The following is a 26190-nucleotide window of genomic DNA, read 5'->3' as shown; positions in this document are numbered from 1 at the left end:
CAAACCTGTTTATTTATTTGACTATTTTTCTGTCCTGTATCTGTTTATTATCTTCCTGCATCTCCTCTCAATCCTAAAGAAAAACTGCTACCTGGGTTCATATATATTCACCTTATGAGTTACCTTTGAACTGCAGTTCTAAAAGATCTACCGACTGCAAAAACAGCGGAGTGCGTGCTGCTCGCCGGCCGCACCGGTGAGGTGCGTCACCGGAGGACAAGGTGATGCGCACCGCTCCACAGCAGCGAAAAGCATCAGACACAAATAAAAGACAGAAAACATAAAAGGAAATGAGCCGATCACGTGTTAAATTAGTTTTTGAGGTGGTGACACCTGATTTGATAATGTTACTGTGGCCGTGCTCAGGACGCAGATGTCTGGAGCGCGTCAACAATCAGAGCTTTGCATGCGCAAGCTGGTTAAGGTTAGGATGGGGTGAGGGGAAGGTTAAATTGCAAGAGGGAAACGGTCACAATTTGGTTAAATGTCCGTTTTACGGCGGGTGTCAGTGCCGACGCTCTGACACAGTGCGTTGCCTCCCGACGCGCAGGAGCTTGTCATCTGCTGACAGTAGGCTGCTGTCTTTTCCGAGGACTGCATCTTGCCGGTCATTTTCACGTGACAGCGACTAGTCGATGACAGGCATAAAAAGTCACTATGACCATGGCTGTGCTGATAGCCCTTGTGAGCTTCACTGTGGAGCTACTCTCTTGGTTTTGCCAGGAAGCTGCACTAATTATGTGGGGAATAATTATGTTTTTTCTAGGTGGATCCGGAGATACAGCGAATTACAAGGGAAATAATCCCAGCTGCACATGCACCATCACCTGTGTCTCCGGATATTGTAACTTATGTGTGCACTGTGAAACTCAGGGGACGAGAGATGGGTCCGGTGAAAACGGTAGCTCTTCAATGTGAGCATTCTGCAATGATTGAAAACTGCGTATGTTGCAGGCTTGTTACGGAAATTCAGACCAAATGGAGCCGGGACCCCCAGGGAAGATTATTCAGGAAGCCGATGTGCACATCCCAACTTCACCTGATGTCCAAGAACTTTTCGAAGGAGGCCACGAGGACTCGCTGGTAACGATGAATCCAGTCAAAGTGGCTGAAGACGTGGCGGATTTGGAAAAATCTTGCCAAGAAGACGTGGCGGATTTGGAAAAATCTTGCCAAGAAGACGAGGCGGATTTGGAAAAATCTTGCCAAGAAGACGAGGCGGATTTGGAAAAATCTTGCCAAGAAGACGTGGCGGATTTGGAAAAATCTTGCCAAGAAGACGAGGCGGATTTGGAAAAATCTTGCCAAGAAGACGTGGCGGATCTGGAAAAATCTTGCCAAGAAGACGTGGCGGATTTGGAAAAATCTTGCCAAGAAGATGAGGCGGATTTGGAAAAATCTTGCCAAGCAGAGGAGGCTGTATCAGTAATGAGCACAGTTTCAAATCAAGATCCAAACCCAGATGAAACGTATATAATCCCAATGATTTCTCATGATAAAGCGCAAGCAGACTCCCCTGTTCAGCGGACCTCGAAAGGAGAGCTGAAATGGAAGATCAAGTTTCACGGGGGAAGTTATTATATAGGTCAGAGCAAGCCCTTGGATTGTTATCAGTTTATGAATATGTTGTGTGTAAAAGATGGATGGTTTGACCCAGAGATCAAAGTATCTACTGGAACAGCCCCTCTGTTGGAGATGAAGAATAACCCCTTGGTTTTTAGCGCAAGCTTTCCACCAAACATGCTGGGCAGACTCCCGTCTAGGGAACATCAGGTCACGGACCTGTCATTATTCTACCTTGGAGAAGATGTTCTGGAAGATAGAAAGAAGTTTCGAGGTTATGCAACCACCCATAAGGGAACCCTGAGCATGCCTATTGCTGACGATGGCATAATGTTGAGGAGAAGAGTCGATGTGGAGGCCACAGTTCAAGCGATGCGCATGCAGCCGGATCTGGAGAAGTTGGACATGCGGTTCCTGAGGGCTTGTGTATTCGCATTGAAATATTACGGTCCCCTGCTGCACTTCAACTCGCAAAGGGGCTGTTGCAAGCCCCCGCATGCCAGAACCACAGGAGGTAATAAGGGAGGTCACAACAGAAGAGGTCACAAAGGAAGAGGTCACAAGGGAAGCAAAGATAAGTGGGAGCCTGCTGATGCGAGTGGAATCGAGGCAGGTGAAAACGAGAAGTGGACCAACTGAAGGAAGCATCACAGGATGCGAAGTCCTCCGTGGGAGAGTTTGAACTTTGGGTGAACCTGAAACCATCTTGCAAATTATAATGATCACGTTGTTTTGCTGTTTTGTCATTGGCTGATATGTAATGCAAATTGCTTCACTCTAAAAAGTGCTTGCAACATGAAAATGCTATACAATGGAAAATGCTTTGCTTTGCAGTTTTTAGAATGATATATAAAAGCAGTTAGAAGTAGTTAAAAAGAGTTGATGAGAGGAGTAAGAGAGAGCAATTGTTCTCAGGGAGAGATTTAGAAGCAGCATCCTCGTAAAAGGATGCCTTCACGCCTTCAAGCCATCCAAAATGCAGCAGCCAGACTCCTAACCAAATCCAGCAGACGAGCTCACATCACCCCAGTTTTACAGTCCCTCCACTGGCTCCCGGTAGAATTTAGAATACAGTTTAAAGTTTTAGTGCTGACCTATAGAGCTCTTAACAACCAGGCTCCAAGCTATTTATCTGAGCTTTTATCCCCACACACCACTTCACGGAACCTCCGATCCACATCTGAAAACCTCCTGGCTGTTCCTCGAACCAGACTAAAAACCAAAGCGGACAGGGCCTTTCAGTCTATTGCCCCCAGACTTTGGAACAGTCTGCCTTCAAATCTCCGTCTCTTGAAATCTGTAGAGGTCTTCAAAAAACATCTTAAAACTCACCTTTTCATCCAGGCTTTCCCCCGCTAAATATTCTAAAAGATGACTTTGTTCTTGTTCACACCTTGACTTTGTTTTTACTCCTGATTTTGGTTACTATTGTTGTCACTGCTATTGTTTTTATGATGTTTTTATTGGTTTGAGGTATTTGCCCTGATTTTACTCATGTTGTACAGCGCTTTGTGATTTATATCTGTGAAAGGCGCTATATAAATAAACTTTACTTACTTACTTACTTTACGCTTTTTGCATTTTTTGATTTTGAAATAAAATTTTTGGAAAAAGAATCCTCGTTCTCAATTCTTAAAGGACTCTTTTAGCCTTTGAGTGGGAGTTCAGACCAGATCTAGCAGCAGAGGTAAGCCACCTTATTTTCTTGTACCTGTACTCCAGGACTTGTAACAGGTTGTGACAGATAAGAAAAGATACCTTAGGTAATGAGAGCTTAGTCTCTCCTCCTTCCTAGGGTAGCGGGACATCCTAAGGGTAATAAACCATAATGGTTAGTTGGTTCAAACAGGCTCTGTTCTGCACGTGTGAATAAGTCTCTGGCCAGTGTGGGAAGGAACCATTTCAAAGGGTGGATCAATTAGATTAATTGATAAATCCATGTTAGCCTGATCACCTAACGAGAATAATTTTTCTAGTTACCACCGCCCACATATGCTGACAGAGGCGCAAATTAATCCTGATAGGACCCAAATAATAGTCAGCTGCATTGGCCTCCAGTAACCCTCGCCCTAGTACTCAAAACCACTGAGTAACTGGAACCTACAAAGAGGGTGTGTTGACACCTCGCGGTCTATCACTGGCAAATCAAAAGTGAGATGGATGACACAACTGCCCCCCTGTGGTACTTGCTTGTTACCACATTCCACCTAGCCACAATAAAAACCGGCCATTCTTCACCTCCGCCAACTCCAACACCGGCCAAAATGTGATACCCGGCCGTTAATTGAATACAGGCCAATATTAGAGGATTTACGGTATATATATATATATATATATATATATATATATATAATTAGTGGTGGGCATAAATTAATTTTTTTAATCTAGATTAATCTCACTGTAATCTTGGAATTAATCTAGATTAAAATGGCTCATTCAAATTTGGCCAAAGGCATATGTGTGTGCTACCTAGATAATGAATAAAAGCAAGTCTTTGAGAATGGAGGCGTATTTCTTGTTTCAGTAATGCATCACAGACTGATAAAGCAGTTTTACTACGATAACTGATGATGAAAATAAATAATGATCAATAAGTATTTGTGTTTAATAGCTGCTTATTCAGTTCAACAAATTCTGCACTGTAGGTCTACAGAATAGGTCATGATTAACTATTTACAGTCAGTAGCATTTGGTCAATCAGTCCAAGCTCTATTTCTCCTTCTTCCACCAGTCACTCAAGCAGACCAGCTTGTTCACATTGTCTGGTGACAAACTAGATCTTCTCTTCTCCACAATATGGCCTGCTAAAGAAAAAAGTATATATATATATATATATATATATATATATATATATATATATATATATACACACACATACATACAGACATACATACATACACACACACAAACTATCTGGCCTGGGGAGGGGGTTAAATTTCTGGGGTGCCCTTCCTAAGCCCCCCTTTAGTTTGCATGTAGGATCGCCTCTGGTGAATAGGAGCGAGAGCTGGAAATGATGCCACAGCTCACCTGTATGAGCAGAATCCAACTGTTGCTGTTGTTGTCTCTGAAAACGGCAAGGTTAGTTATCCTAGCTCAACTTTTCTTAACAAATATAAAAATTTATGAGTAAAACGTTTATTATTACAGGTGAATTTGAGTCGAAGCCACATGAACAATGACCTGTAGAAACAATTTATCACTTTATCACAATAAACAGCTGCTAAAATAGCTAAACTTAGTTGGAAACCGCACCTGTCTGAGAAAGTCTTGTCTCGGTTCTCTCACATCCGAGCGCTGCTTCTGCCGCGGACGGTGAAGTGTGGCCCGGGGAAAGCCCGGCTGGAAATGTCGGAGGTAAACAAAACAAAATAAAAAGAATGAAAGTCGGATTTATGGATTAAACTCTGGTTAAAGTACATAAATGATTTACTTTTCCCGCGCGATGAGAAGGGAGAAGCGCTGCTGGTGGCGACGGTGCGACTGTTCGGCTGCATGGGGAACATTAAACTCCGCGAGCCTGGCGTCCGTCCATACCATCGGTCCATACCGTATATTATGTCGATGGTCCATACGTACGATGATCCGCGCCGAGTATACATCCGCGCCAACCAGGTATCCATCTGCGCAATGTGAAAGTCATCACAGTTTACTTAGTATAGACCCAGATCCCAACCCAACTTTGAGAATAGATTAACGGTGTCATTTTTTTTTATCGCGCGATAAGAGTCTGGCTTTGCCGCAGTACGTTAACGCCGATAACGGCCCACCCCTAATATATATATAAATTTATATATACATATATACAAATATATATACATATATACACATATATATACATCTATATACACACACATATAAATATATATATATATATATATATATATATATATATATATACATATATATGAATATATGTGTATACAGGTGCTGGCCAGTAAATTAGAATATCATCAAAAGGTTGAAAATATTTCAGTAATTCCATTCAAAACGTGAAACTTGTACATTATATTCATGCAATGCACACAGACCAATGTATTTCCAATGTTCATTACATTTAAATTTGATATTCATAAGTGACAACTAATGAAAACTCCAAATTTGGTATCTCAAAAAATTAGAATATTCTGAAAAGGCTGAATATAGAAGACACCTGCTGCCACTCTAATCAGCTGATTTACTCAAAACACCTGCAAAGGCCTTTAAAAGGTCCCTCAGTCTTGTTTTGAAGGCACCACAATCATGGGGAAGACTTCTGACTTAACAGCTGTCCAAAAGACAATCATTGACACCTTGCACAAGGAGGGCAAGACACAAAAGGTGATTGCTAAAGAAGCTGGCTGTTCGCAGAGCTCTGTGTCCAAGCACATTAACAGACAGGCGAAGGGACGGAAAAAATGTGGTAGAAAAAAGTGTACAAGCTCTAGGGATAACCGCACCCTGCAGAGAATTGTGACGACAAACCCATTCAAAAATGTGGGGGAGATCCACAAAGAGTGGACTGCAGCTGGAGTCAGCGCTTCAAGAACCACCACGAGGAGACTCATGAAAGACATGGGATTCAGGTGTCGCATTCCGTGTGTCAAGCCACTCTTGAACAAGAAACAGCGCAAGAAGCGTCTCGCCTGGGCCAAGGACAAAAAGGACTGGACTGATGCTGAGTGGTCCAAAGTTATGTTTTCTGATGAAAGCAAGTTCTGCATTTCCTTTGGAAATCAAGGACCCAGAGTCTGGAGGAAGAGCGGAGAAGCACAGAATCCACGTTGCATGAGGTCCAGTGTAAAGTTTCCACCGTCAGTGATGGTGTGGGGTGCCATGTCATCTGCCGGTGTTGGCCCACTCTGTTTCCTGAGGTCCAGGGTCAATGCAGCCGTCTACCAGGAAGTTTTAGAGCACTTCATGCTTCCTGCTGCTGACCAACTTTATGGGGATGCAGACTTCACCTTTCAACAGGACTTGGCACCTGCACACAGTGCCAAAACCACCAGCACCTGGTTCAAGAACCATGGTATCCCTGTCCTTGATTGGCCAGCAAACTCGCCTGACCTTAACCCCATAGAAAATCTATGGGGTATTGTGAAGCGGAGGATGCAATACGCTAGACCCAACAATGCAGAGGAGCTGAAGACGACTATCAGAGCAACCTGGGCTCTCATAACACCTGAGCAGTGCCACAGACTGATCGAGTCCATGCCACGCCGCATTACTGCAGTTATTGAGGCAAAAGGAGCCCCGACTAAGTATTGAGTGCTATACATGCACATTCTTTTCATGTTCATTCTTTTCAGTTGGCCAACATTAGAGAAACAAACATTTTTTCATTGGCCTTTAGAATATTCTAATTGTCTGAGATACCAGATTTGATGTTTTCATTGGTTGTCACCTATAAATATCAAAATTAAACGTAATAAACATCGGAAATACATTGGTCTGTGTGCATTGCATGAATATAATGTACAAGTTTCACGTTTTGAATGGAATTACTGAAATATTTTCAACCTTTTGATGATATTCTAATTTACTGGCCAGCACCTGTATATGTGTATATATATTTGTATATGTACATATGTATAATATATATATATGTATATATATATATATATATATATATATATATATATATATATATATATATATTGTGTGTGTGTCTTTTTTCTGTCACAGTAATTTTTTTACGCTTCTGAGACAACCCAACAAAATGTAAAAATAATTACTTTAATGTCCAAGAAGACGACGTTAAAGAAATTAACCAACATTATTTATGTGACAAGATTAACACACATTAACAGTATGCAGAATTAAAAACAAAAAGATAATAAAAATACATAATAATACATACGTGCTGTACAAATAAGGAGAGGAATAATCTTGACATTTTCAAAAGGTTTTGTCATCAGCACATTTATTTATCATGAAAAGTGAACATAAAATAAATTTGTTGCACAAAACCACTGGTATGTTTTATGCTGTTCATGCATTTCAGTAAACAAATGTTTAATTTGTATGTGTCCATTTAGGCAACTGTATGTTTTGAAAAAGAGAAAAATGCTGAAAAACTGAGGAGTGTGAAGAGCATTGATGTGAAAGGAGTGACCCTCACTGTTGTTCCGAAAAGGGTAACGTTTGTCTTTTTGACTCAAAAGTGCATACATTGCTTCTGTAGCTTTTACTGTTAATCATGTAATCAATCTATGATAAATACATTTACAGGGCAGTGTTCCTAAGAGTGTGTCTCCTGCTTCTACAGAGGATCAGATAAAACAAACTAAAGAGTAAGTTATGGAAATCAAAATTTTTATTTATTGTACCTACCTAGCCTGTCAAGCCATCCTGTATATGTGAATATATAGTCTGGCCATGACCCAGACTGATCTTCGTCGTGGGATGGAATCTACAGTTGTCTATTAAACTGTCTCTGCACGCTATTGGACAATGAACAATGTGACCTACTCACAGCCACAGATGTCAATCATCAGGGCAGTCCACCATACTCAGTCAAGAAAGATGCAAATACATCTTTTTTCTAAATAAAGGACTTAAGTGCCTCAGGGCTGTCAGTTAGAACTTTTCAATTCAGGTGGGGGGGGGGGGGGGGTACGTGGACCATTTTGCCCCGTCTGCCGACCGAGGAGGAGTACGTAAACGTTGGCTCCGTAAGCTTACCGTGATAGCAGGGGAATCCAGCAATGCAAATTAATTTTGCTCATGCTACTGTCTAGATTTCTAGGCCAGTACCTATTGTCAAAATTCCACGCTTCTTAACATGTACTGATTTTCAAGACCATTTTAGGTTTTCAATTTTCAATAATCTCACTTTGGAGTTTAACACGTTTTTGTGCTTAATGGGGTCAGTCATGTTTCTTCCCTTTTCATCATGACCAGGGGTCTCATTTATCAAACATTGTGTAGAATCCTTACTAAAACCGTACTTAAGCTCAGCAAAAATTAATGTACCTACGCCAAGTAGGTTTGTGATCTATCAAACATGGAGTACGCACAGCTGCACGCAATCTCCGCTTCATAAATCAGAGACTAACGAGAATGTTTCTCAGCTGCTTTTCAGTCACATCCCGCCCTCACCACGCCCACTTACTGCCATAAATAGTCAATGCAAAGTGCCTTGTGGACCTCATGCATTTACATAAGCCGGCTGTTGCAGCGCTCCGCCAATGACATGGCGACCGTAGATCAAGGCAGCGCTATTTCACAAGCAGAAATTGAGGTACCTGTGGGTGAGGTGGACAAATGAAAGGAAGTACTTTTGAAAAACAAATAAGAGAAAATCCACGGAGTGGCACAGCGTTGCTGAAGCCGTCAATGTTGTGAGTCCTTTAGAGAGATCTGTGGCAGATATAAAAAAAGTTTATCCAATTGGGATTCAATCCCCAGACTCCCGGGTGAGAGTCCCACGTGTGAACCAGTCAGCCAAAGAGACATCTCCCTTGTCCAAGTAGTCCGGGTGCATGATCAATCGGGTCACAGTGACAGGACGCTCACAATGTCACAGACGCATGACATTCTGTCTAATTCTGCCCCCTGCTAATATTCAGCATTCCATATTCTGCGCTTCAGGCTGTGTGTGTGTGCGTGCGTGCGTGCATGTGTGTGTGCGTGCGTGCGTGCGGGGGGTTGCTTGTTCTGTGTGCGCACAAAGTAGTACAAGTGATAATGCTGCTGGAATTCATAGTTGTACCCTTCTCAGCAGCAGCACTGCAGGTGCTCTCCATGTCCAAAATGTGCGCAAGCAAGGTCCTTAGTCAACTTAAAGTTGCACACATTTTTCCGCTAAGTTTTCTTTCATAAATCACAAAGTTTGCTTGGAAAGTTGCTTAAGCAGTTTTCCGAACACTTGGTTCAAATCCCATCGATCCATCTTCTTCCGCTTAACTGAGGTTGGGTCACGGGGACAGCAGCCTGAGGAGAGAGGCCCAGACTTCCCTCTCCCCAGCCATTCGGGCCAGCTCCTCTGGGGGAATTTGAAGGCATTCCCTGGCCAACCGAAAGATATAGACCCTCTATTGTGTCCTAGGTCCCCCCCGGGTCTTCTTCTGTATGGATGTGCCCGGAAAACCTAATCAGGGAGGTGTCCTGGAGACATCCTAATTAGAATCCTGAGCCTCCTCAACTGACATCTCAATGTGGACAAGCAGCTTACCTACTCTGAGTTCCCCCAGGATGGCCAGGCTTCTCACCCTATCTCTAAGGGAGAGTCCAGCCACCCTGTAGAGAAAGCTAATTTTAGCCACTACAAAGCTCACAAACATAGGTGAGGGTAGGAACATAGATCAACTGGTAAATGAAGAGCTTCGCCTTTCAACTCAGCTCTCTTTTCACCATGACAGTCCGGTACAATGCCTACATCACTGCAGACGCAGCACCGATCTGCCTATCGATATCGCGCTCCATTTTTCCCTCACTCAGGAACAAGACCCCAAGATACTTAAACTCCTCCACTTGAGGCAGGACCTAATCCCTGACTTGGAGAAGGCTTTCTACCCTCTTCCGGCTCAAGACCGTGGTTTCAGATTTAGCGGAGCTGATTCTCATTCTCTCTCATCACACTGATGAAACCAACAGGACAACATCATCTGCAAAATGCAGAGACCCGATTGTCAGGCCACCAAACTATTTCCCCTAAACACCTTGGCTACATCTAGAAATCCTGTCCATAAAAGTTATGAACAGAATTGGTGATAAAGGACAGCCTTGGCAGAGTCCAACTCTCACCAGAAATGAGTCCAACTTACTTCCGGCAATGTGGACCGTGCTTTGAAACCAATTATATGGGGACCTAACAGTCCATGTCAGAGGGCCTGGTGCCCAAAGCACCCAAACATGGCCCCCCAAGAGACACGGTTGAATGCCTTCTCCAGATCCACTAAACACATGTAGATTGGTTGGGCAAACTCCCACGCACCCTCCAGGACTCCCCTAAGGGTATAGAGCTGGTCCAGTGTTCCACGGCCAGAAATAAAACTACATTGCTCCTCCTTAATCTGAGGTTCAACAATCTGACGGACTCTCCTCTCCAGAACCCCTGAATAGACCTTACCAGGGTGGCTCAGGAGTGAGACCCCCTGTAGTTGGAACACATCCTGCGGCCCCTCTTTTTAAAAAGGGGACCACCACCCCAGTCTGCCAATTCAGTGGAACTGCCTCCGATGCCCACGCGATACTGCTGAGCCACGTCAGCCAACAACATTCAGAGCCTTAAGGAAACTCCATGCAGATCTCATTTACCTCTGGGGCACTGCCACTGAGGAGCTTTTTGACCATCTCCGTGACCTCAGCCCCAGAGATTGGAGAGCCCAATTTAAAGTTCTCAGACCCTGCTTCCTCACTGGAAGACGTGCCGGTGTTATTGAGGAGATCTTCAAAGTACTCCGCCCACCAATTCACAACGTCCCAAGTCAAGGTCAGCAGCACACCGTCCTCACTATAAACAGTGTTGGTAGCATACTGCTTTTCCCTCCTGAGACACCAGATGGTGGACCAGAGTCTCCTCAAGGCTGTAAAAAAGTCTTGCTCCATGGTCTCGCCGAACTCCTCCCATGCCCGGCTGCAGGTAACTATCAGCTGCCTCTGGAATCCCACAGGCCAAAAAGACCTGATAGGACTCTTTTTTTTTTTTTTTTTTTTTGTCAGCCGTCAGTTCGACGGCATTCCTAACCATCACAACAGTGAGTTTGGGGAATGCTGCCACCATGGGCACCGATGTTCAAATTGCATTTCACCATTTTCACATTTCCTGTCCCCATGTGAAGATTGGGATGTCCAAATATGTTTGTGCGGGTTTTAGGGGTAGGCTTATGAACAGACACCATTCAGCGAATAAATATTAAACTAATTTCTTCATTTCTTTCTCATTTACCTTTATTTTCCAGGAAATCCACCGTGTCCAGTGAGCCATGTTCTGCTGAAAAGTTAGTTCTACTCCAAGGAACATCACCTGTATATTTACCAGCCGAACCCAAACCAACAACTTCATTCAAAAAGAAGAAAAAAGTCTTGGCTACCAAAGGAAAAGATGAAGTGGCTGTAAAAAGAGCAGTGAAAGACGGCAAAGAGGAAGATGGATGTTCTGGTGTTAAGCTGAAGAACCCAGCCAAAGTTAAAAAGAACCTGATTGTCACTAAGGCAAAGCGCAAGGCTTTAAAATCACACACAACTGTACAAACAGCAACTGTGATGAAGAAACGGAGAGTAAAAACTGCCAATTCTGCTGAAGCTGAAAAGTCGATGAAAGTTGAGTTAAGTAGAAGTCAGTCACTCATCAGTGAGACAGCTGAAGAGACAGCAGTGCCATCAGAACCCACATCATCAATAAACCAGCCGGATGGCTCCAGGACTCCCATTACGGACAACATTACAGAACCGCTGCTCGTCAGGCAGGTCTCAATACCAGATTCATCTGCTGAAAACCCAACGGTTGACCCAAAGACTTCTGGAAGCTCAGCTAGCGCTGCTTTGGAGCCCCCCCTGATTGTCATAGAGGTGCACACAAAAACAAATCCTACAGGTATGTGTGACGGTGCTTCCCTTTGATTTGTCAATCCTATCGTCCATCTAACATTAAAATCATCTTTAAATGCGTTAACATGTAGATATGACAAAGGGTCTCCATAGCAACATCCCTATCGCTATCTGTGGACTTGTCAATGCTATGTTTTTTTTTTGTATGAAATTTTGATTAAGCGGGATGATGAATGAGTGCTTGGCTGAGTCCAAATTCAGGGGTAGCATCCTTGTAAGGAGTCATCCTACCCAATCCACATAGGTTGGATTCTTCCATGACCGTTAAGAACAGTAAAGAGTGGCCTCCAATTTTGACGGTTGGGCCTTCATATTTTTCCCACTCCTAACTAGGCGTGTGTCCTGTTGTAAATCTACAGAGATGGTACTAAATTGAAGAAATACCAGTTCTGTCATACAAGATCACTTAAGAGGAGTTTTGTATTTTAGACCTTGCACACATGTAGTCACATATCCCACAAAACGAAGATATTGTTCTACGGTTTGGCCTGTCATCTACATAAAAGTGAAGATATGCCGCACCAAAACAAAAAACTCCCAACAAAATTCAACTTAGCTGCAGTACACAAAAAGGTACGGGACCCATCATACAAGCTTTTTTCTGAACATTTTTCTTATTATTTATGACATATATTTAATAAAAACCAAAAAATAAAGAAAAAAGCCAAATAACAAAAGCGCTTTAAAGAGCAAGTCACCCCCAACCAGTGTCTAATCCTCCCCCACTTCCTGTTTGAAAATAGCAACAAATGCTGTTGCCTGGCTGTTGCTGCTAATAAATACACACACACACACAAGCTCACAATGACACTGTGTCATCATAATGTACCAGCCAATGTCATAGTGTACCTCGTAGCCAATAGCGATGGAAGATTTAAATTCAAATGTAGTGCAGAATTTTTACTTGAAGATGGTTCAACACTTACAGTTTTAGGCAGAATATTTCAATTTTTGGTTTGGGCATCTGGTCAGGATGCCTCCTGGACGCCTCCCCGGGGAGGTGTTTCGGGCATGTCCTGCCGGCAGAAGGCCCCCGGTTCGACCCAGGACACGTTGGAGAGGTTACATCTCCAATCTGGTCCGGGAACGCCTTGGGGTCCTGCCGGAGGAGCTGGTGGACAAGGCCGGGGAGAGGACGGCCTGGAGCTCCCTAATTGGGATGCTGCCCCCGCGACCCGGACCCGGATAAGCGGAGGAAGACGAAGACGAAGAATATTTCAATTTTAACTAAGATGCACTAACGTGCCAAATTATTTAACTGCACATGTCTTCAGCATGATTAGACACTCATTTATGTAGTTTATCAGCAAACAAATGTTGATTTGGGGGTGACTTGCTTTTTAAGTTTATCGAGTGGAGAAGATTGAAAGTTAGTCGATCTAAGGTAGTTGGAGGCATCACACCAGGCCCGACCTGAAAGGGAAATTTTTTACCAGAATACCTAAAAACACATCATGTTGCATCATTATGTTTCAATGTTCAAGTAAGAGAATAAACAAAAATGGAAAATAGCCAATGAATAGTTAAATAACAATGCAAATATTCTCCGATTTTGTATGAAAATTGTGTGTTGTTTACAATACCGCGACCAGTGTTGGGAGTAACGCGGTACAAAAGTAATGAATTACTGTAATGCATTGCTTTTTGCTGTAATGTGGTAATGTAAGGCATTACAGGGAAAGAAAATGGTAATATTTACTTGGTACAATTGTCAGTAACGCGGTAATTACAATGCGCTTTTAAACCCAGAATCAAGATGTGGGTTTCTTAAAAATTACAATTGTGGAAAGCCCAAAATAAAGATCCAGTATCCACATATACATTTATGAACTCAGCTTTGCGGGCATTCTATGAGCAGAGAGGACGCAGCGGTAATGGCTCAAACACTCCAGCTGTGTCCTGCGGCCGCTGATACATTCACAAAATCGCTCCACCAAAACAAAGTCATTCACTTGCGATCGTTCATATCAGCCCATATTCTCTGTACTTTCTGTACTTGTCTGACGTGCTTTGCCTCAGCTGAGTTCATAATCTGAGCGCCGGTGATTTCAACTCATTGCTGCTGGAGCGCAGTGCATATTAAGCTTTTTTTGCGTTCGGTAGATCCCTTTGGCTGATTAGTTAGAAAGTAGGAAATCTAGGAAACTGTTTTTCTGGAAGACGGAGAAAACATGCAGCATGCAGGAAGGTTAGAGAGAGAAAGGGCCGGAAATTATTTTTAAAAAAAGTGCTTGAAAAGAAGAAAAGTAGGTAGATTTATCCCCAATACACATTTTTACCAGTGAAAAGCAATAATATATAAGCATTTAATATTTATACATGTGATAGAATCAGATAACCCCAGAAGTCAGTCCCACATCCAGGGCCGTATCAAGGAAATTTGGGGACCAAGGCATTATAGGCTTGGAGCCCCCACCACCTCACTTTCTGCTCAGTTAATATAAGATGGCAGCATGCTGAGAGTACAGATTGTTGTTGCTGTTATTTAATAAACAATCATTTTAAAGCACTGTTGTTATATCTGACTGTTTTTAACAGCAATCCTAGCTCAGACACCACATCACCTTCCTCTGGATGTGTCATGAGTTCACTTAGCATCACATGACCTAATTCATATTGAAATTGTTTTGGTGAAAGTAACAAAGTAATGCAAAAGTAGTGTAATGCCTTACATTTTAAAATCTGTAATATTGTAATGTAATCAATTACATTAAAATGAGGGTAACAAGTAATAAATAATGCATTAGAGTTTTTAAGTAACTTGCCCAACACTGACCGCGACCCATTTGTATAATTCTCCCCTCTGAAGATGCCATAGCTCATGGAGCAGAAACCAAACCAACGATGAAAACAACGGAACAGGCGCCCGCTACCGTTGCCACATTCACACCAGAGACCTTCCTGACTATTGGGGACAAGATAGAGTGGTACCTGAGTCCACATAAATTTAGTAAGTACCTCCAACATGTTTCTGTGTGACAATACCTTCGTTCTATCTTTCATTCTTATCTGCGTTCTGATTCTTCCAGACTGCGTCACTGCCCAAAGCATCCTGTCATCTGGAGTAAGTTTAACGGTTTTTTCCTTTGGTTTAAATTAACAATTTTTTTAAAATAAGTCTTATTTTTATGAGTGTTTCTTGCTTGTTTTTGCCTTAATAGTGAATTAAGGGTTGTATAATGGATTACCATTCAAAACCTTAATTTGAATAACTTGGTCAGACAATTTTTTTCTGCTACATTAGAAACAAAACACACATTTTTGAGATGTGTAAATGATTAAATGAAGTCATTAATTTCGGTTATTTTCTGATTATTTACACGAGACTTAAAGGGACATTATGGAAGTTTGACAGCCAAAACATGTATAGAAATAATAAATGTCTTCATACATTCTCCTGCAATGCCCTGGTCCTGTAGAATGAGCCCTGGCATTTTTACTGTGATTGCCTGTTTTTCTGTAAAATCGCAGAAAAAGAGAGATGCTCGGGTCGAGCAGGTTGCTTCATGCGCGTTCACGCTCAGGCATAGCTCGTAGCATTTGCTATCAGTAGCTTTAGCAGCAGAGAGAGAGGTAGTGCCAACTCAGCGACTTTGTCGCTGTTCCTAACGCCTAGTGACGAACCTAGCTACATTTCTGAGGACCCTTAGCTACTTTCTGTAGAACTTTCTTCTAGATATTTCCTGCAAATTAGCAACAAAATAGCCATTTTCTCTTCTAACCGTTCTTTGGTTTGACGGTGTTTCAGGTGTTATCAAGGATATAAAAGTTACAGATATTTGAATGTTACTAGAGTGTAGCTCACCTTGTAAGATGTCTGACTCCCATGCAGGAGACCTGGGTTTGATTCTGGATGTGAACATAGTTTATTTAGAGTTTATTTTTTACATTAATGGTATATTTTTTTACAGTAAGATGCCCAAATTTTTATTTGAGGCTTGCCAAATGGCATTGGATTCACAGATAAAAAAGATGTGGGTTCAACTTTCATTTTGGAACAGTTTTTCAAGCAAGGGAAGGGAATGATCTGAGCATGCAGGAGGACTGACCCATCATAAACCTTTGTCGGCTGTGCTGAAGAGAAAGGTACAGAACCAAATTATTTAATTAATTAGCTGCGTGTTCTCCTGTCCTCTGTCCTCCGAGCCACACACACACACATACACACACACACACACGGGACTGTCTTGGCTGTTATTTTCGTTAAGCAGTGTGCACGTACAGCATGCGTGCCTCGTGCACGAGCCCACTATTGAAGCTGCCGTTACGCTTTTGGCCTGAGGGGGCAATCGCGAGCATAAAAATTCAAAAGTCCGTAAAGTCCCTTTAAAAATAAACTGAGAGTCATTTGTAGGTGGTTAGATCATTCTAGATAATTCTAACCTCTAAACTGCATTAACAGCCACTGTTTTCCTAATCCTGGAACCATAATTTACATTATGTGTTTTTTAAATTTAAAGGTTTTTACATTTGACTCAACTCTGCTGTTAATAACAAACCTGCCGGAGAAAGCCCTCTTCACTGAGGCCGACCTTGTAAATCTGCTGAGCAGGTTTGGTTTGGAGAACGAACACGACAACATCTACATCTTCCCTCAGCTCCACATGGTAAGAGGCTGGTTGTGATTGTTCACCAGCTGATCAGGTGTTTTTATATCAAGTCATTAGATGATGTCTGGGTTAAACTTGTTTTAATTTGACTCTGTATCCTATGAGTGATGATACTGATAAGTTTGTCTTCTCTGATTTTCCTCGCAGGCTTTTGCCCTCATGCCAAATGAGCATTCAGTGAGGTCCATTTTAAAAGCATCGGTGAACAACCACCTCTTCTTCAGACAGAATAAACTCTTTTTACACGTTGTGAAAAATGACATTTTAATGACTCCGGTAAGCTATTAAAATAAAATAAAAATTCACTGAACAGCTATTCGCTCACAAGAAAACTGCACGAATGTTTATTATGAATATGAATTTCCAAATCCTGGATATTTGTCATTTATGGCCTAATGAACGTTCAGAGGGCCCTCAAGGTTAGGGCAACATGACATATTTATTCATAGTTTGTTTACGTTGGCCGTCTGCCAAAGCAGAGGGCATGGCCACATTTTTGATGTGAGACACTTCAGTTACTTGCGAGGTTGTTAAAATATAATGTCACCAGATAAAAATTATTATCAATTGTGATTAAAGTTATTTCACTGATATTTGTGCCTTATCGCTTACCCTTAATGGCTTTCAGTCTTTTTCTCTTTACTTTTTTCTGAAAAAATACCTCTGACAGTAGCTCAGCTCAGCTTGTTTTGTGTTGAAATCCGTGATAATTAGTGTATTTTATTCTTTTGGCAGATGTCATCCACCTACTCTTGATTTGTGTTTTGATTTTAAGAGATACTCATGCTAAGCTACACCCAGCACAGCTAACTCTGATGTGTCTTTTTCAGCTCTGGTTTTATAAAGCTCTGATGAGTCTAACTCCTCTTGTAAGTAACACAGCCTCATACATTTTTTATATAAAAATATAAAATTTCCTACTATTTTGGAAAATATTTAAATAAATAATAATCTTTCATGTGGTTAACCACACGCTCCTTCAGTTAGCTGAAAGCTTAATTCAAGTTAGTCTCTCCTGCTAAAATAAAGGTTGAAAATAAATAACATCGAATTGAAAAGCACAGAATTTTCACAAAATTATGTTATTTGACTAAATAAACCACAGATGGCATAAAATGAGGTTTGTCTGTTGTTGGTTTGAATTCCCACCGTATGTATCTCCATAAGGGCGGTAAAACCAATGGACAGAATTTGGTCTACATCCGTAACATCTCACCAAGTGAAGTCCAAGATCTCCGAGAAGTTTTGAAAAAAATAGGTTCCGTCACAAACTTCCTGCCTCTTCTCAATAAGGTATGAATGCAAACTACATGTTATTTAAAGATAAGTGTAAAGAATAGTTCCTGGTGGTCCTAAATATCTTCTCTTTCCTAGGTTTTTATTGAATTTAAATCCATGCACGATGCCGATCGGCTCGGAGTTTGGTACAGTTTCCTGAAGAGAGGCTTCACCCACATAGTTCACAGGTTGAAGACGCCACAGAGCAACAGGAGAACAAAGTGTAAGGAAATGTGAACGTATATACGTGGGAAGTTTAATGGTGCTTTTTCTTCTAAAAATGAAATGGAAGTAATTATGAAAGTATGGTTCAGTCCACTTCCTTCATCTCTGGTTTACTCAGGTTCTTTAGACAGAGTTTACACAAGTTTCTTTTACTTTGATACTTTAATCAACATTTGTTGTTCAGCAACGTTTTGAAGTCACCCTTACAAATCAGCTCAATACTATTTTAAAGATCTCATTCACTTGTTTTATCCCCCAATGAATCTTCTGCTGTGGTCTCAAGTATGAGTGAGTTACTGTTGAGTTGTTTTCTATGGGAGGGTAAAGCTCTCCAGTTTCAGGGGGGCAGTTTGTTGGAGGAGTGGATGGTGGATAATGACAGGATGTGAACATCTTGCCTCTGATTGGCCAACTGTGGTGTTATGTCCACAAATATCACCCATTCCAAGCTTGTAGACTAAAAATTACTTTATCTGGAAAGGGTTATCTCAGCCTGATGAACAAACGCTGGTGACAGAGGTGAAGCTGCTGTAGCTCCTTAAACATCCCTGCATGATTTTCGCTAGCTTTAGCTCCTTTCCTTTGCCTGTTAGCTGCTGTCACAGTTGCTAAGTGACAGGACCTACAGGCTGTGGTAGAGGTGAAGACCAGACCGTCTGAATTCGGAGACGCTGATTCTGGTCTTAGCAGTCAAGCGAGGACGCGTACGCACAAACATCTTACCAAAGTCTTTACATGTTCGGCCATGTTGTGAAGTTGCTATTGCTGATGTTTAGCTTCTACTAGCCAAGACTTGTACTCCTGGCTGCTAAAACAACACGGTGGTCCCTAGCCTTGGTGGGCGGGGCCATAAATGCAAATTTTCCTAACAATGAAGAAGAGACTGACTTTCTGACCCGATCGTTTCCCCGTCCATTTCCGTTCTCCGGCTACTGCTGGCGATAGCGGTTGAGGATAATTTCATGTTCAGCATTCAAATGCTACTCAAAGCGGTTGATCGGATGTAAAACATAGAAGTATTTTGTGGTTTTTCAGAGACGAAACACAATGTTGGTTACATTTCTCTTAATTTCATGCACCAGATGACTGAGTATGTACTTACAGCCTATTTTGATGAATGCAGCAGCATGTCATTATCATTACTGGGGAAGTTGAAACAAATCTGAATTTTTCTGGTTCCCTTCGCTTATTTTTGAACTTCCTTCTCAGTCTACAGAGAGTACAGACGCTTTTTTCTCAGCTCCCTTATCTGCTTCCCCAAGGCTCTTGTCCCGTCTGCCTACAGAGCACTTCTCTGCATTTCTCCTGAAACCACTACTCTTTTGGAAATATGGACCTAATTAACTGGTCATTCAACGCGATTGACAAAATTTTTTCTATGATGAGAACGGAGAAGGGGGCTCCCACCTGTCCTGAGGGGACATTCGCAGCGGGATATGCACTCGATTCTCGGCAGGTCTGGCGGGTCGTGTGCCTCTCTCAGTTGTCCATCGAGGACGTGGAAGATTTGTGGATGTTCGGCCTGATGATCACTGGATTTCTTCTGATTGGAGTGGGAGGATATCTGGTTTTCTGGAAATTTGGGAAGACGGGAGCGATTGGAGTGCGACCCGTGCCCATGGAATGTGCCGCTCGGGCGGTGACCTCACAGACTGGGACGTTACTCGAGGTGAACCATAAGCTGGATAATGTCCTCGCGGCGTTGCCTGTTTTAGTACGCAAGATGGATGTCATCTCGGAAAGGGTCACCGGACGATGTGATGTTTAGAACACATAAAATTGGCTTCACGGTGGACATGAATGACCACTTATAGACTCCAAGGAAGAGAGGAAAATTATCTCTGCCTGCCCCAAACAGTCATGTTTAATCCTTATCTGACGCCAAGACAGCCTCTCAAGGCTGCTTCAACACCCCCCCACGAAAGGAGGAATGCCGACAGATGCTGTGTCCCGACCTTCACCCTCTTCCTTCAGATTGAGACGTCTGCGGGAAAATCAATGTGCTCTCTGTTCCTTATCTCTCCCTCCCACCTGTTGGTCTGCAGCTGGTTGATGCGCTGTACCGGCAGCTCCCATTGGAGTCTTCAGGATCCCCGCCCATCCCTGCCTCCCCATCTGTCTGTGATGTTTGTGTGTGTGCTGTTTGTGCTTCTATGTCGAGTTTTTTTTTGTATAATAGAGTTACTCCCTGCTGGGTCTAACTCTGCTATGCCTTTTTTTTTTTACCTTACCCCCAATTATCCTCATGCAACACCCTTTTCATCTATCTATTAAGGTAGCGCGACTCATGTTGCAAATGACTGCAGTCACCAATTCTTGTCATGTGTCTTACCCATGTATGTCTGATCTCTGAATTGTGTGCACTGAAACTCAATTTCGTTTCTCTGTATGCCCTGCACATGTGGTAGAAATGACAATAAAAAACGACTTTGACTAAATCAACTCCTTGTATTTTTTCTTTTCTCAGGCCCAGAGCTGCCGATGAATGCTCTGCCAGACAAGAAGCTCATCATTCCCGGGGCAGACGTACCGAACGCAAAATACGGCATTCCTCACGGCACGACGCCACCATTTTGGATCACCATGACAACCATTCCTTATGTTTTCTCAACTGCATGTCCTTGGTTCAATGTCCCAGGTATGAGAAAGGCAGTTCCAGGTATCCTCTGCTCCCTATGTACTGTGAATCATCCCGTTTCATTCCGTACTTGCAGATTTCCTGACCATCCAAGGAAAGCAGGACCGCGTGGTAAGCGCCTTTTTATAAAATGGTTTATCAATAAGTCAAAATATTGTTAAAGAGTTTAAACTTTCAGTTGGTTTCTCGAAGAACGTACTACGTGTTTGTTTTGCTTTGATTTTCTTGCTCTCGGCTGTACTTGTCTCTTTGGATCTTTGCGTCCTGTAGACAAACCACCATCCAGGCTCTGGGTACTGTACGGTCATGTTGACGGGTCTACCTGAAGGAAACTACACACACGAGGACGTTGCCAGGCTGGTGTGGCGGTATTTCCCCAAAAAGAACCTCCAGACTCTCTACTACAACATCCTGGTCCTTCCACTGCAGCGGAGGGTGAGCAGCTGTAAAATAAGCATCTCCTCTCCCTCGCAATATTTACTTTTTCTAATGTGGTAAAAAAAATAAGTTGACATGGAGTCAAACGAGGGAAACCCAGACCGTCACTAGACAGTAGTACGAACACTGTCCATTTGGTTCTGGTTCTCAGCAGAAGCCCTGATGTGTTTCGCTACCTTTTTGTGTTATTCTAGACAGGATGTAATCTTAACTACGCTTCATGCATCAGAGTTCTGAGTACAAAGTCCCATGTTCCTTTTTCTCCTTTCTTGTGGTCGCCTCGTCACCCGAAGAGGCCCAGGTTTCCACAGCCAGTAACACCCAACTGTCATCAGGATAAATGCAACTGTGTCTCTACCTCCTTTTAAAACTGGTTTCATTGTTTCACAAAATTCTGAGTTACAAGCATAGATGGACAACATGTTCTTCATCTGTGGGATGAATAAAAACATGTTAGCCTGCAAACACCCAGTGGGACTGAGCTTTATATTTTCAGAAGATGCCTTTATTAACTGTGTGTTTCTCTTTTCTGCTCTCATCACCACCAGGCTTTTGTGTATTTCTGCAGCCAAGAGGCGTGCTGCCGTTTCGTTCGTTTTCACATCAAAAGGCCGCTTGTTCTCTGTAACGTTCCTCTCCAAGTCCATTTCGTCTTACAGGACCTTCGTCATGAACCCCGTGAGGTACGAGAACCATTTGTCATCAATGCTGTTTGGATCGCTGGCTGTAATGCACATAACACACAAGCTTGCAAAATAAAGGACAACACCTGTCCCCCTCCAGCTCAGCTGTGTGACTGCACTGACCTGTCCTGTGTGACCCTCATGTCCATGCTGTCTCTGGAGGAGCAGATAGGACACAATATCTCCTGTAACTTAAAATGAACCAAAGCTTCCTTCAGTTTCTCTTTAAGTTGAATTTAACATCAGTTTATCATCATGAAACAAAAGAATAAAGTGGAACAAGAACTTCTATCTTCTATCTCTCTCTACTTTTAACTTCTCCTGTGTCCCTAAATAAGAGACAGATGATTACGCTGCAGCCGCTGTCACTCACCCCGCCCCCTCCCCAAGACCGGATCTCCCGACATCACATCACTCGGTCTGACTGAGCGCTTCCTGGAGAAACAATAATGAAATTATGAAAATAATAATGCGTGTTTGGACGAGCGTCCTCCCATCCTCTCTCTCTCTCTTTCTCTCTCTCTTTCTCTCTCTCTCTCTCTCTCTCTTTCTCTCTCTCTCTCTCTCTCTCATTCTCTATCTCTGTCTATCTCTCTCTCTCTGTCGCTGATCGAGCGAGCGGAGCGTGCCGCGGGACCGCTCAATTAGCATAGTTCATGGCCCAAGTCCAACAGAACCGATCGGGCTGATTCGGTTCGGGTTCGGTCTCGGGTTATAACTCCAGTGCTCAGCCCTGCAGTACCACATGAAGGCAGATCAAAGTTTCCTACCCGGTAAATGTGGAGAACACCGCTCTGACAGATGTGGATGCTACGCTGATGCCGCCGTTAAAATAACAAAACTACATTCCACTATAATTGATTATGTTACTCTTCTATGATGCAGAATCGTTTATTCCCGCATCTCATGCATTGATTATTTGATTATTTTCCTCAGCTCTATCCATCCCACACCTCCCGGTCGGCCGTCGGCCGTGGGGGGTGCGTGCGGGGTTTGGGGGCCACAAAGAGAGGGCTCGCGGGCCGCCATTTGAGGACCACTGTACTACAGTTTATTGTTTATTTAAATATTTGCAAATCATTTAAATCATCAAAGACTTGATTTTATTTGTAGAATTTATGTTCAGTTTTCTAAAAACCTTTACAATGATTTTAAAAAAAACAAATATAATAAAACAAATAGTTGGTCTAATTATTTTAGGTTTGCTAAAGTCAACAGTTTCAGTGCATGTGGAGCATTATTTGAGATTGAGTAAGAATGTAGTTGGAACCCAAACTCTTCTTGCATTTTAAAGCACAGCTATGGTGAATGAATGAATATTTATTTCACTGACTGTCAGTGAAATAAAAAGTCAGCTTCTGTGAAAATCTGTTTATTTTTTCTTTCATTTTCTTTGCAGGAAATCATGTACAGAGTTCTGATGAAATGGAGCAACTCTGTAAGCTGTTTCTTTTTTATAAAAATCAACTGTACATAAGCTAAACGGTTGACCTAATCAGCAGCTGTTGGTTATCGTTTTTTTTTTTTTTTTCAGTACGTACCAGAATTGAACTTCCTGGAGAATCGCCTACTGTGTGTGGAGCTCTCTGAAGTGAACATGGACCTCATTTGGAGGGTCATAAAAGAAGTGGCAACCATGAGTTGTTTTCTCAACTTCCTGCCTCTTGCCAACAGGGTATGACGAAACAATCGCCTGCCATGTTTACCTTTAGGGAGCGTGTTTATGCAGATGTGCTATTTGGAGCAAATTTCTTTTCACTTCGTTTCTTCTCACTTTGCCTGTTTTTCTGCCTCAGATTTGCATCGAGATGGTTGAGTCCAGTGGGGTAAAGAAAGTGCTGGATGAGATTGACCAGAGAGGGGATTTATTGACGCACAAAACCTGGTATGTTCAACCGGGGTGACAACATAAGAGTTCATTAGTAGAACACAAACAAAATCAGTAAAGTGGGTTGTAATTATCTCTGCACGGAACGGTTGAGCCAGGGCATGGTCAAGTCTAATTCTCATGCACAGACGGTAAAACCGTGTAGCGTTAGTGTCACACGTGCCGGCAAACGGAGCGGAGATGAAGTGAGGATCCAACACGGGTGAGGAAACCAGGCAGACAGGTGAGAACGTTCGATAAGTCTTTAATAAGAGGCACGCAGGACAATGAAACAGTGATCCAACAAACAACAGAGAACAGAAGGGGTTTAAATACACGAGGGCAGGGAGCTAAGGTGATTAGGAAACGAGAGGCAGGTAGGAGCAATAAACGGAGACACAAGGCTGAACCAAACAGGGAGACAGGACAGGTTGTGACAGTACCCCCCCTCAAAGGGTGGATTCCCGACGCCCACAGGAGCAAGGAGCAGGGCGGGAGGAGGGGGACCCGGAGGGAGGGCCAAGAGGAACCGAGGGCCCGATGAAGAAGAGGCAGGAACCAGCAGAGTCCGGGGGGCCTGCGCCTGGGGCAGAGGAGGCGTCGACGGGCTCTTGGGGGCCTGCGTCTGTGGCCGAGGAGGAGGCGACGACTGGCTCTTGGGGACCTGCGGCAGTGGAGGAGGCGACGACGGGCTCTTGGGGGCCTGCGGCAGAGGAGGAGGCAACGACGGGCCCTTGGGGGCCTGCGTCTGCGGCAGAGGAGGAGGCGACGACGGGCCCTTGGGGGCCTGCATCTGCGGCAGAGGAGGAGGCGACGACGGGCCCTTGGAGGCCTGAGTCTGCGGCAGAGGAGGAGGAGACGGGTTCTTGGGGCCCGGCGTCTACGGTAGAGGAGCTCTGCAGGCTGGGCCAGGGACATAGTCTCTGCAGGCTGGGCTGGGGACATAGTCTCTGCAGGCTGGGCCGGGGGCAGAGCCCCTTGGACGGGCTGGGCCGGAGACAGAGCCCCTTGGATGGGCTGGGCTGGAGACAGAGCCCCTTGGGCGGGCTGGGCCTGAGACAGAGCCCCTTGGATGGGCTGGACCAGAGACAGAGCCCCTTGGACGGGCTGGACCGGAGACAGAGCCCCTTGGACGGGCTGAGCCGGTGCCAAAGTCTCTGCGGGCTGAATTGGAGCCTCATGGAAGGGCTGGACCGGATACGGTGCGACCTCCAAAACCACCACTGGAACCGGAGACGGCAGAGACGTCGGACCAGAGGGAGCGTCGACCTCTGGAGTGGAACGAGCGTCGACCTCTGGAGTGGCACGAGCGTCGACATCAGATGAGGCGTCGACATCAGATGAGGCGTCGACTCCAGATGAGGCGTCGACTCCAGATGAGGCGTCGTTTCCAGATGAGGCGTCGATCCTTGGACAGGAAGAGGCGTCGACCCTTGGACAGGAAGAGGCGTCGACCACCATCAACTTCTGGTCCAGGGGCGTCGGCTTCTGGTCCGGGAGCGTCGACTTCTGGTCCTTCGACTTCTGGACCGTCGACCTCTGGACCGCCGGCCTCTACACCGTAACCGGAACCGTCTGCTTCTGGTCTGGGGGCGTCGGCTTCTGGTCCTTCGACTTCTGGACCGCCGGCCTCTGGACCGGGACCGGGACCGGAACCGTCTGCTTCTGGTCCGGGGGCGTCGGCTTCTGGTCCGAGGGCATCGACTTCTGGTCCTTCGACTTCTGGACTGTCGACCTCTGGACCGCCGGCCTCTGGACCGGGACCAGAACCGTCTGCTTCTGGGCCGGTCCCGTCTGCTTCTGGGCTGGTACCATCTGCTTCTGGACCCGGACCGTCTGCTTCTGGGCCCGACCCGTCCGCTTCTGGGCCGGATCCATTGATGTCTGGAGTGGACGCGGAGCCGCTGCGGGAGGGGCTCCCTGGACCGGCTGGACCAGATGCGGTGCGACCTCCGGGACCACCGCTGGAACTGGAAGCGGGGCGTCCACCGGGGCCACCGCTGGAGCAGGCTGCGACAGAGCAGGTGGTGCTGGGAACAGTGAGAGGAGGGAGGACAGACTGTCCAGCTGAAGCTCTTTGAGGCTGAGCGTCCGATGGAGCTGGACCAGCTCAGCCCGGAGACCGGCGAGCTCCGCTGGGTGAACCCCAGGCTTGCTCCTCTGGCTCAGAGATAAGGGAGCTGCATGCTGGCCCGAGACCTTCTCCTGGCAGTTCGGGGAGGCTAGAGCGTCCAGGTGAGACTCCTGGAGGCTGACGAGCTGGCGGATCCGGCCAAGCTCCGCCTGGAGCTCTATCAGCTGGGCTGTGGGTGCTGCTCCTCCGCCTGCAGACGACGGAGGCGCCAGTTCGGCAGG

The 26190-nt window shown here is 44.4% G+C and overlaps 1 protein-coding gene across 1 annotated transcript in view; it reads left to right on the top strand.

Moving 5' to 3' along the window:
• LOC107376896 (uncharacterized) overlaps nt 1-26190 on the top strand; it is an 86940-nt gene that overhangs the window by 7818 nt on the left and 52932 nt on the right. The window contains exons 8-24 of the mRNA XM_015946213.3: nt 7581-7679; nt 7774-7835; nt 11448-12082; nt 14906-15046; nt 15126-15160; nt 16557-16703; nt 16854-16982; nt 17537-17575; nt 17874-17999; nt 18081-18207; nt 20677-20847; nt 20924-20958; nt 21118-21282; nt 21834-21968; nt 23368-23406; nt 23503-23643; nt 23765-23853. Of these exons, the coding sequence (XP_015801699.3) occupies nt 7581-7679; nt 7774-7835; nt 11448-12082; nt 14906-15046; nt 15126-15160; nt 16557-16703; nt 16854-16982; nt 17537-17575; nt 17874-17999; nt 18081-18207; nt 20677-20847; nt 20924-20958; nt 21118-21282; nt 21834-21968; nt 23368-23406; nt 23503-23643; nt 23765-23853 (2315 nt within the window). The remainder of the gene's footprint in view (nt 1-7580; nt 7680-7773; nt 7836-11447; nt 12083-14905; nt 15047-15125; nt 15161-16556; nt 16704-16853; nt 16983-17536; nt 17576-17873; nt 18000-18080; nt 18208-20676; nt 20848-20923; nt 20959-21117; nt 21283-21833; nt 21969-23367; nt 23407-23502; nt 23644-23764; nt 23854-26190) is intronic.

This window comes from Nothobranchius furzeri, chromosome 2, assembly GCF_043380555.1.
Source record: "Nothobranchius furzeri strain GRZ-AD chromosome 2, NfurGRZ-RIMD1, whole genome shotgun sequence".
In the NCBI taxonomy this organism is placed as follows: Eukaryota; Metazoa; Chordata; class Actinopteri; order Cyprinodontiformes; family Nothobranchiidae; genus Nothobranchius; species Nothobranchius furzeri.
The sequence above is the reverse complement of the archived record's forward strand: the minus strand, read 5'-3'. Positions and strand labels throughout refer to the sequence as shown.